Source organism: Lampris incognitus, chromosome 10 (assembly GCF_029633865.1).
Source record: "Lampris incognitus isolate fLamInc1 chromosome 10, fLamInc1.hap2, whole genome shotgun sequence".
Classification (NCBI taxonomy): domain Eukaryota; kingdom Metazoa; phylum Chordata; class Actinopteri; order Lampriformes; family Lampridae; genus Lampris; species Lampris incognitus.
Genome location: NC_079220.1, coordinates 39,216,855 through 39,229,054, shown reverse-complemented (window position 1 = coordinate 39,229,054; position 12,200 = coordinate 39,216,855). Strand labels below are relative to the sequence as shown.

The 12,200-nt window shown below is 45.1% G+C and overlaps 1 protein-coding gene across 2 annotated transcripts in view; it reads right to left on the bottom strand.

Moving 5' to 3' along the window:
* Positions 1–12,200, bottom strand: part of dus1l (dihydrouridine synthase 1-like (S. cerevisiae)) — a 199,516-nt gene that overhangs the window by 69,072 nt on the left and 118,244 nt on the right. For both annotated transcript variants that reach the window (XM_056287527.1, XM_056287528.1), the window contains exon 8: positions 9,330–9,477. In XM_056287527.1, the coding sequence (XP_056143502.1) occupies positions 9,330–9,477 (148 nt within the window). The remainder of the gene's footprint in view (positions 1–9,329; positions 9,478–12,200) is intronic.

Sequence of the window (12,200 nt, the reverse complement as noted above, 5' to 3'; positions counted from 1 at the left end):
CCGAAGGTGCTGCGCTGCGCTGTCTTCCTGGAATGTGCAGCGTGATTTTTCTGGTGATTCCGTATATGACCGCTAAGGGACACTCTAACACTACATTTAAAATATATCCATGGTAGTTTTAATACGAGGAAGTGTAACTACACTGTACATTGTCTAGCCATTTCTCTTTAATTTCAGTGTATTATATTGCTATATTTAGAAATATGTTTCTCACATCACACTACAGTTCAGTATTCAGTATTTTTCAGGTGGTGTGACAGCAATTTTCTGCATTTGTCATTTCTATTTTTATTATTATTTCTATCTCTAATTTTATATTTCTAAAGGTATCATGGCTGAGGGAAATAACAGTCAGGTCAATGGGTTTAAAGGCTTCTCCGTGAATAGGGGCAGGGGTGCTCATTTTAATGGTCTGAATGCTAACACATTGTCTAGTGGGTATGGAAGTGAGAGTGCAGGTGGTCTTCAAGAACATGTCAGTGATGTTAGGGACAGGGGGCATAGTGTGAGCCAGGGCTGGTTTCCTAGTGAACAGTTTTTGAGGGTGGATGCACAGACTTCTACTCCGGTGAATGATAGCATTGCCATGCAACACCTGACTGATATGGTAGGCCAACTGGGAGAGCAAATAGGTAACTCCATTGCAGCTAGACTTTTCTCTTCTGGACTTACTGATCGTACTAATACACATGATACACCTTTGACTGACAAACCAGCGACTGTTCTGACTTCAGGCCCTACACAACAAAACACAATGCCAGTAGTAGTTCATGTCAAGACTGAACGTGAACCTGTGACTTTTAGGGGAAATAGTTCTGACAAGTACTATGTTCAGGAATGGATAGCCATGACAAAAGCTCACCTTAGGAAACAGTCTTACACAACAGCTGAACAGGCGGATGAGATACAAGGAAGGCTTTTAGGAAAGGCAAGAGCCGTGGTCAAAGTAGCTCTGAGGAGTAATGACACACTTGATGTGACGCAGAACCCAGATCTCATATATGACATTCCAAAGCGATATTTCAGTCAGTCTTCATCATCACTTCCGTTGCAAGATTTTTACACCACACTGCCCAATCCAAAAGAAAATCCAGTCGACTACTGGATCAGACTAAACAAAGCAGCAGACACAGCTGATGAGGGACTGCACCGTCAGGGTAGGAGAATGGAGAACATAAGTGGAGAGGTGGCACAAATGTTTGCGAAGCACTGTCCTGATCTGCAGCTTTCCTCAATTTTGAAATGCAAGCCTGTCAGTGAGTGGACCTCTAAAGACATCCAGCTCAGGATAGACGAATATCAAAGGGAATGGGGTGCGTCTGCAACACCTTACAGTGTCCCACAGCTGAAAAGTCACCCTGCAGCTGTGTTCGACAACGATTCAAACACCTGCGCTCACTCTGATTCTCATCGGATGGACCCCCAGTCAACTTGTCCACCATGTTCTCATGCCACGTCTTTGTTTCAGACTCCCAGCTCATGCTCAGACTCTGCATGTGTCCAGCAGAATGTCCAGCGACCACAGCGCATCCCGCCGCCACAGCATGTCCAGCCGCCACTGCATGTCCAGCGCCCACAGCACGTCCCGCCGCCACAGAATGCTCAGCAGCCTGATGATGGAGTCCTTGGCCGCATGACGAGCATGCTTGAGAGAGTCTTGGCCAGGGTGGAGCCGCGCAATCCTGAGCGTAGTCAGAAACGCCCCAGCCCTTTCAGCTCACCGCCATGTAGAGTTTGTGGAGATGTTAATCACTCCACCTTGTCTCACTGCAAATCTGACCATCTCTGTTTCAAGTGTCTGGCCCCTGGTCACTCAAGGCAGCACTGTCCAAACAATGCCCCGCCCCAACTCAGCCCAGCTTCGGGAAACTAGCTGACCTGTATTCAGAGGGAGGCATTACAGGTCAGAAAGAATTCTCCCACTCACTAGACACCGATATTTTTGATTCAACTTTTAATTTTGTCAATTTTTCTCAATTTCAGTCAACAAACATTGTGTATCAAAACACTCATACTGTGGGTGGCAGTGACAGCTTATGTTACGTACCAGTGAAGGTGGGCGGCAAAGTGACTCTTGGGGGTATGCTAGATAGTGGCACAATGGCATGTACAGTCAGTGATACTGCTATGTGTAACCTGCTCTCTGTTGCGGCAGTGTGTGAAGCAGAGAGATTCTCCACCGATGTGACTCTCATTGGTGTCAGTGGTCGACGAGTGCACCCGAAGTCAGCCTTTTACATTAACATGGAAGTTAATGACTGCAAAATGATTGTGCCGACGACTGTAGTTGAAGGACAACATGATGACCTAATTATTGGAACCAATGTGATCAAACACATACTGTGTGAGTCAAAGAAGTGTAGTACGTACTGGACAGCAGTTTCTGCACCGTCCTCTACCGACACTGAAACCGAAAATTTTCTCTCCATGCTAGCTGGCTTCCATAGATGGGGCGCTGTTGAAATGCCTGACAAGATAGGCACAATACGTTGCAACTCGGCCACTTGCCTTCAACCCAGCTGTGAATACCTTCTGTGGGGAAAGCTGCCAAAACCCACACACGTGTCTCCTGGTAGTGCGGTGATGACAGAGCCTACGTCAGCACGGTCTGCACCCAAAGGACTGATGGTCGCCAGAGTTGTCACACCCCTGTGGGCAGATGGATGGGTTCCCTTGAAAGTGATAAATGTCTCTGAAAAGCCTTTGTTTTTGAGACGTAACGCCAAGCTTGCTGACCTGGTGCCCTGTGTCGCTTTGGAAGATTTAGACCTAGTCACTGGTCATCAGAGTGCTTCCACTGTGCCTGCTACTCCTGTCTGTCCTGATGCAAGATGTGCTGGGGAGAATCTAGAGTCCATTGGCCTGAGTGAGCTGGACATCAGCCTGTGTGATGCGTCATCGGACTGTAAAGACAAGTTGTCCAAACTTATTGTTCGCTACCAGGATGTCTTCTCACGCAACCACCTTGACTGCGGCAAAGCAGAAGAGTTCGTCCACAGAATCCACTTGATTGACCAAAAGCCATTCAGACTTCCTTTCAGACGTGTGCCACCGAGCCAGTATCAAAAACTATGTCAGGTCTTAAGTGAAATGGAAGAAAAAGAGATCATTCGAAAGTCAACAAGCGAGTATGCCTCACCATTAGTCCTTATCTGGAAGAAGAATGGTGATTTGCGTGTGTGTACTGACTTCAGGTGGCTGAACAAGAGGACTTTGAAGGACGCTCACCCTCTCTACCACATCAGGCCGATTGCTTGGCATCACTTGGTGGCAATTCACTGTTCAGCACAATGGATTTGACTTCAGGATTTTATAACATGGCCTTACATGAGGATGACAGGAAGTATTCAGCGTTCACTACACCTATGGGGCTTTACGAATACAACAGGCTGCCACAGGGGCTCTGTAACAGTCCAGGGAGTTTCATGAGAATGATGACTTCCATGTTTGGTGATCAAAATGATCCAAGTCTGTTATGCTATTTAGATGATATTTTGATTTTTGCTCCTGATGAAAGTTCTGCCCTTGCACGTCTTGAAATGGTGTTCAAAAGACTCCGTGCCCACAACTTGAAATTGGCACCTAAGAAATGCTACTTTTTGAGGAAGTCTGTCAAATTCCTTGGCCATATTGTTGACGAGCATGGAGTTTCGACTGACCCAGGCAAAGTTGAGAGCATAAGCAGTATGACTGTGACTGACTTGATGGAAGCGGATGGAGTGACACCATCTGAGAAACGTGTGCGATTTTTTCTTGGCATTCTAAATTTTTATCAGCACTTCATCCCAGGATACTCAGCCCTTGCGAAGCCCCTGTTCTCACTGCTGGCTGGTCAGAAACAGAAGAAAGGCCGAAAACCTAGGTGTGCTGTAGTGAGCCGCAAACTAAAGTCAACCGACTGGACTACCGACCATGATAAGGCATTTTCTGAACTCAAACAGGCCCTCATAGATTCCGTTGTTTTGGCCCACCCAGATTTTAGTCAACCGTTTTTACTGTCTACAGACGCCTCGTTGGATGGCCTTGGGCCGTTTTATCTCACGTGCGTGAAGGTGACTCAGTAGCTAGACCAATTGCATTTGTTAGCAAGTCCTTAACTCGGTCACAAAAGAACTATCCAGCCCATCGATTAGAGTTTTTTGCACTGAAGTGGTCAGTTTGTGACAAGTTTAGCCACTGGTTGAAAGGCCACGACTTTACTGTGTGGACTGACAATAATCCATTGACTCATATTATGCCTAAACCTAAACTTGACTGTTGTGAGCAGCGATGGGTGTCAAAATTAGCCAGTTACAATTTTGACATTAAATATTTGCCAGGCCCAAGAAATATTGTTGCTGACGCTCTCAGCCATGTCCTTTTTTGCAAAAGTGTCAGTCGCAGACTGGTCAGTGAACCACTTCATGACCTCGCCAGAGAAGCTGCTGTTTTGTCTGACACAGCTGTTCAACAGACCTTCAGATAATCAACCAACCAGTCTGTAATGGCAGAGAAGCAAACACGTCTTATAGCCACAAATACCCAGTCCCCTCCTAAGTCAGCTCAGTCTTTATCTACACAGGAAGTCTCCGCTGTTATTCAGTCACACACTGAATGGGCCTCTGGAGCAAGGACGTGTGCGACAGCTCTCGTGCGTCACCTACCCCAGCTCGTTCCTGACGGTTTGCCCAGCCTGCTTGCCTTTGCTGCTGGAGATCTCCGCGATGCACAATCTAGAGATAGTACGTTGTCTCGCATTCGTTTTTTTGTGGAGAGGTTGTTGTGGATTTTTCTTATCCTTTTAATGGGCTCTTGCCCCAGCAACCTCTGGGAAGAATAATCATCGGACAAATATTGGAGCAAACAGAAAATCTTTAATGCATCTGCAGATGGAGAGTCATATAGTCACAGAAGTCAGTCTGTGAGGATATGCTCTAAATTGAGCTGGAGGTAGTGGTTTTTTATAGAGCAGTCCGTCGCGTCATACCCTATGTTCCTTGCATTAACCAAGGTATTGTCTTACAAACGAATGCAGGAAAACATCTACGTTAATCATGTCCTGTGTCCGGTGTGTGTCTGTGGGTCCGTTGCACCTGTCTTTGCTGTACCAGGCAGTTCCTGGGATGTGGCAACGGGGAGGCAAGCATGATAACAGTTGGTATGTGGCCCCATCAGAGGCAAGCATGATAAGAGTTGGTATGTGTGTCTGCAGTGAGTGAGAAGTTTCATACACACAGAGAAGTGGAAAACCACAGAGTACATACGGAGTGCATATGGAGTACATTTTGTACTCCACAAGGTCTCGAAGACCATCCAGACGGGAAAGAGCACAGGAGTCGAGTCAAGTCCTGAGGCTGCTGAAACACTGGGAAAAGTTTGTTCTGAGTGATAACGTCTTGTACAGAGTGTCACGTGATCAAATTTCAAAGACAAGACGCCATCACTTTGTTGTTCCTGATTGTCTGAATACTAAAGTCTTGAAAGGAGTGCATGACACTGCAGGTCATCAAGGTCAGTCAAGAACCCTGAGCATTGCCAGACAGAGATTTTTTTGGCTGCACACGGACAGAGATGTGAGAGAATACGTTCGTCATTGTCAGCGTTGTATAGTGAGCAAAATGGCCGAGCCTGTAGGAAGAGCACCTCTTGAAAGTACTGTCACCTCCAGACCATTGCAACTTGTAAGCATTGATTTCTGGTCAGCTGAAGATTCGCACACCAAATCTGTGGATGTTTTAGTAATGACCGACCATTTTACCAGACTGGCTCAGGCCTTTGCCTGCAGGGATCAATCAGCCAAACAAGTAGCGAAAGTCCTCTGGGAGAAGTATTTCTGCGTCTATGGATTCCCTGAGAGGATCCACAGTGACCAGGGTCCAAGCTTTGAAAGCGAGTTGATCGCTGAACTTCTAGTTATCTGGTGTGCGAAAGTCCCATACTACTCCATACCACCCGATGGGAAATGGCTGCATCGAACGTTTTAATCGAATGCTGGGCGATATGATCAGAGCTCTTCCCTCAGAATCAAAGCAAGACTGGCCCAGACGTTTACAAACTCTCACATTCATGTACAATTGCACTGCCCATGAGACAACAGGATATGCACCATTTTATCTGATGTTTGGAAGGGTGCCCCGTCTTCCAGTAGATATCCTGTTTGGAAACATCTTGACTGACCCTGATGTGACTGACTTTGGCAGATATGTCACGAAGCTGTCTGAGGACCTTAAGGAAGCCATGCTAATTGCTCAAGAGCATGTGACAAAGGAACAGAACAGACAGGCAAGACTGTATAACAGGAAAGTGAAAGGACCGACAATTGAAATTGGAGACCGAGTGCTGGTGGCTAATAAGAAAGAGAGAGGAAAGAGAAAAGTTGCTGACCGATGGGAGTCTATTGTTTACACTATGACTGAGCTGAATCCCCAAACACACACATATAAGATACAGGACACTGTCACAGGGCGTGAGCGGATTGTCCGTCGTAATCTACTTATGCTGGTGAATTTTCTTCCTATTCAAGATGTGACACAGTCTTCTCAGTCTGGTCTCTCAAAGTCCTCCGTCTCTGTCCATTCCATGGCCTCAGATCAAGCTACGTCAGAGCACACTCAGACTCAAGTGTCCGTTCAGCAGGATGAGACTCAATGTAGAGTTGATGATGTGCACAGTCTTGTGAGCGTCTCTGAACCTGAAAATTACTCAGATATCCTGCCTGCGTCTGAAGAGAGAACCAGAGAATGGGTCAGTCACCTGAACAACACCCCAAGTCAACAGTCTCCTGAAGGAGGTGCTAGGGAGCCTTCTGCTGACTTTACTAACGACGTGTTGAATGACAAGGTCCCAGACTCACACTCTGAACTCTCTCACGCCTCACTCACTGATGACACTGTTGATAGGGATGACACCTCGACTGTTAGTGGCCATCACACAGTTTTGTCTACAGTTACTTCTGACTCTGTAAGTGACGCTGCACATACTGTTGCACCCACTGAACTGCCTGAGTCTGCACCACACCGCACTACACGTCTGGGTCGTGTCGTTCGACCAGTTAACAGGTTCCTTTACACTATAGCTGGACAAGATGTCACTAGACGACTGCAGCAGAATGTTCAGACTGTATGCCGCGCTGTAGTTCAAGCTCTTAGGGCATAAGTCTCTTTGCTTTTTTTCTTTTTTTGCAGATCTTTCTAATGTCTTTAGAAGTGCGGTAATAGGTGAACACTTATACCTACTTCTATGTGTACTGACAGTTTTTGGGCAAGTGTAGAATGTGTAAGGCATTCTATAACCGGTGGTTGGTTGGAGAGTTTTTGACGTCGCTCTCTGTCCACCGCATCCTTAAAGGATACTTCTAGAGTCGATCTTCTTGTGTGTAGTCCCATGACACCAGATGAATCATAGGTATAGTTTGCGAACATGTGTATAATTTTGTCCAGAATTCAGTGGGGGTGGGTGTAACAGAGTTGAAAATGACCTCACTCAGATAAAGTGAATTCTCCCAAAATTTGTATTTTAACATGTTATTGTAATCCAATGCTTTTTGATGGTTTGTGTAAACCCCAGATGTTGTACCGCATTCACTAAGGTTAAATATGAGGCTGTGCGACTGTTTGTCTATTTACTTTCACTTTGACACATTTTGGGCATTTGCGCTACCCGTACCTTAGAGCTAGACCATCTCCGCTGGAGGTAAGCAGGCTTTGGGAGCGCTCCGTGAATAATTTGATATTTTAATAAATGAACATGTTTTCTTTGCAAACTATGGGTTGGATATAAAGGTATATAAGTTGTACTAACTGATGCTCTCGAAAAGTAACGATAGAAAGTGATTTGTAAGTGTTTTAACCGAGTTAAAGTATAATTTTGGCGGCAACCACGCTGCGCTGTGCGTTATGGAGAGCATTGTTCTTATTTTGGTTTTATGCTATTTTAGACTTGTATGCAGTTGCGTTGCAGCAGAAATCTCATGGATTGTTGTTTTATTTGTGAATGCAGGTACGTGGTTTATGTATAATGTAAATGTGTAAGAACTTGGTTATGAATATTGCAAGAGTCAAGAATTTCTATGTTAAAACTATACGATCACTCAGTGCGCTATGTCAGTGCTGTCTGTCCTTTTGTTTGGTTTGTTTTGTACTTTTGTTTGCACGAAGATTAATGAGTTGTGCATTTTGATTTCCATGTAAGTTTAGTATGCTATGCAATGTGTGAGGTTAGCCAGGAGAAACATTGTTTGCTAGCTCATGCACGAGAGAGCTAGACCATCTCTGCTGGAGACTTGTATGCAGTCGCGTTGCAGCAGAAATCTCATGGATTGTTGTTTTATTTGTGAATGCAGGCAATAAAAGCCACTGTTAGGAACCCCTGGTCTGAATCTCTATCACAAACACCTGCACAAGTGAGGGTCGTTACATGAGGAAGCCTCTTGGATGAGAGGCGAAACGTCTTCACGGATATATACCAAGTCCAGTTGCACTTGATTCAACTCCTTTGGATAACCATGACCTGGATGAATGAGAACATTCACAGACAGCAGCTTGTATACAAAAACACACAAATAAATAACACAAACAATATAACATGCCAGGGAGCGAAATGTGGAATAAAACGTATAAGATCTGTAAGTAATTAATAATATTGATAGGCTAGATAAACACAATAAAATGATCGGACAAAAAAACATTATGGAGCATTTAGTAGTCAAATTGCAGCAGGAATGAATCATTTAGAAAAATGGTTAGTTTTACAAGCAGGTAAAACATAATGATGCCCTGATGGCAACAGAGAAAATTCACTTGCTAGAACATGTCCAGAGGAAGCCAAAATACTTGGTGAGTTCTAGAGGATAAGTTGGTTGTAAAAAGAATTCAGATCTCCTTGTTTCACTACGGTGAACTTAGAACATTTAACAATGCTATTCAGGCTGTGAAAATAGCATATAAAAGAAAAACTCAGAAGACTCAATAAAAGATTGATAAAAGCGACAGAGGGTGACGGGACTGACAGAAAAGGAATTTAGTTTACAGAGAAGGTGAATTCTCTGTTGCCCCCGCTTCACAATAGCCTCAGTGTTCACATCAAATTTAAGGTGGTCACCGATGATAGTACCCAAATATTTGTATGATGTAACCATTTCCACACTTTCATTATGTATGATGCACTCCTGGGTTGCATCTCTGTTACATCTAAAATCTACAATCAGTTCCTTGGTTTAAGAAAGATTTAAGAAGTTGCTATCACACTAAGAAATAAAATCAGTGAGAGCATTCCTGTGGACTGATTCTGAACCTCGGAGAAGTGTCAGCAAAACAGTGTGCATTCACACACACACACATACACTTACGTACGTGTGGTGCCAGAGCTTGAAGAGATGGGCTCTTACAAAGGACAGGGTGCAGGGAGGGTAATCTTTTACTACCTCCAGATATTCCTCAGCCATCTCCCAGACAGGGGGGCTGCGCCCCTCAAACAGTGCTGGATTATGGAGGTTACCCTCTGAAAAAGGACACAGATAGAACAAATATAAAATTGCCACTTGCAGCTTTTATATAGTCATGCTTTTACACCATTTCCACAAAATGTTTTATTTTTTTTTGTAATGTCCATGTGTTTTTATAAGATTGAGCTGATTATACAACAAAAATGTAAATAGGGCCTGTGAAAGTATGGCGCAAGTTTAATTTGTATTGGTTCAGGAAAAAAGATACCTTTGGAGAAAAAAACTGTTTTTCAAAACATCCAATATGGCAGACATTGTGGGTCCTAGAGGCAAAATTGTTCATCATGATGTTAATGAAATACATAAGAGTTCCAAGTTTCTGGTTTCCCTGTGTCCCAAGGTAACACTGTCATTTTGACTATTGTCGACCGGTTTTCCAAAGCTGTTCACTTTGAGGCTCTCCCCAAACTCCCCTCCTCAGCCGAGGTCCGCTGTATATGGCATCCCCAGGACATAATTTCTGACCGTGGTCCCCAGTTCACTTCCCGGGTGTGGCAGACCTTCTGTAAGGGGAATTGGGTCATTGTCAGCCTCTCCTCCGGGTACTAACCCCAGACCAACGGGCAGGTGGAGCGGGTGAACCAGTGCCTCGAGGCAGCCCTGCGTTGTGTGATCATCAGCAACCTCGCCTTGTGGAGCAAACATCTGCCATGGGTGGAGTACGCCCTCAACTCCATGACCAGCACAGCACAGGTATGTCTCCTTTCAAGTGCTTGCTTGTTTACCAACCCCCTATGTTTCCCTGTCAGGAGTTGGAGGCTGCGGTCCCGTCCACCAGTGCCAATCTCCGCCGGTGTCACCACGTCTGGAAGGCTGCCTGTACCGCTCTGGTTAGATCTGTGAGCGGTCCCAGCGCGGCGCCAACCGGCGTCGGGTCACAGCCCCTGCCTACCATCCGGGACAGCGCATCTGGCTGATGGCCAGGCACCTGCCCCTCCAAACACCCTCCCAGAAGCTTGCACCCCGCTGCATGGGGCCTTACCTCATCGAATGCATCATCAACCCCTCTGCCACCATCTCTGAATGTCCATCCGGTGTTTCATGTCTCGATGCTCAAGCTTGTGTCCTCCAGTTTGCTGTCTCCCCCTGTCGCAGCTCCTCCACCTCCCCGTGTCCTGAAGGACAGTGACCCAGTGTCGTCGGTCCAGCAGCAGCTTGCGGTCCATCGTAGGGGGCGGGGTTTCAGTATCTGGTTGACTGGGAGGGTTACGGCCCTGAGGACCAGAGCTGGGTTCCCTCCTTCCTTCCTATCCTGAGGGACGATTTCTATCGTGCCCACCCTGACACTCCTGGATGGTTGCCCGGTGTCTCCCATCGCGAGGGGGGTAATGTTGTGGTTCAGCCCCCTGCTCGGCCATTTGGCTTCACCATGAGGTCACAAAGCACATCTCCATAATCTGTCTCTGAAACACCAGGCACGACTGAGTGCTTGTAGAGCGTCGCGTAGACGCAATCAACAACAATGCACCTGTCTACAATCTACAACCACCAAACCTGCGAGTGATCAGTTTATCACCAATCTACAAGAACCCAGCCAACTCATTGTGTCGTCGCCAGAATGTGCCTAAGCGACAGTCGGTAAGGTTGTCTAGCCTACCTAGTTTACTCGAGTTTTCCTTTGTGTTTCCTTCGTGTCTTCTGGTGCCCTGTTTAATCCTATTTTCTCTGTCCCCTCAAGAACCCCTCGAGCTCTGCCCTCTCCCACGGACCCTAACCTCTCACTTGGAACTCCTGGCTTTTGGATTTAAACCTCTAAAAGACTCACTCTCTCTCATGGATTACGGACCCTGGAAAACCACGCTCGGACTTCTCTCTTGGATCACGGACACCTTTGCCTGCATGCATATTTCATACATTGGACACACCATTTACATACCGCACCACACGTAAAGTAAATACTTGTGCATAGCCTAGACACACAACCCGCTGGTCATCAAACATAGTTTAGACACACATCCCACAAACAAGATGAACAATGCACAATACATTTTATTCTTGTGTTTTTTCCTCGTTTAATTTTGTTAATAAATCCGCCCTCCCGGCAGCTAAAGATTCCGCTGCCTCTGCCTCTTTTGGTTCCGCTCCAGCTGTTGCCATAACAATCACCCTCAAAATGAATGTGATTCTAGATTCTATTGTGATTCTAGAATGTGATTCTATTCTATTAAATGTGACTCAGGTCACATTTAAAATGCCTGTATTTCTGGCATATTTTCAGTGATCAGTATACTTTAGATATTGTAATAATAAAATTATATCACACCTTTCTAAACAATGTTACAATGTGCTTTACACAACAGGATAAAATAATAATAATGAAAAATTGATGTAATGTACCAAGCGGATTTTGTATTGGGACAGAAGTCCTCAAAGCCATTTTTGATGTCAATATGAAAAAAAAGAAGTATTTTGGACCATTTCCACACAACTCTGATTGTCCATACAAAGAAGGTTTTTAATCCGACTAAACAAATTTGGAAAACAAAAGGGTAAATAGGTCTCACGAATATATTAAGTCTTTTTAGTTCACGCTGATACACAAAAAAAAACTTTGTGGAAAAAAATTCTCAGTGTCAATTAGACAAAATAAATCATTGTTGACCTTAGAAAGATCAGTGAATATCACATTCCTATTTCTGTCTGTCTGTCAATCTGTTGTTGTTGACAGTTTTAGATTTCTCGGTTTACATATCAGAGACATACATGGTCTCTCAGCACC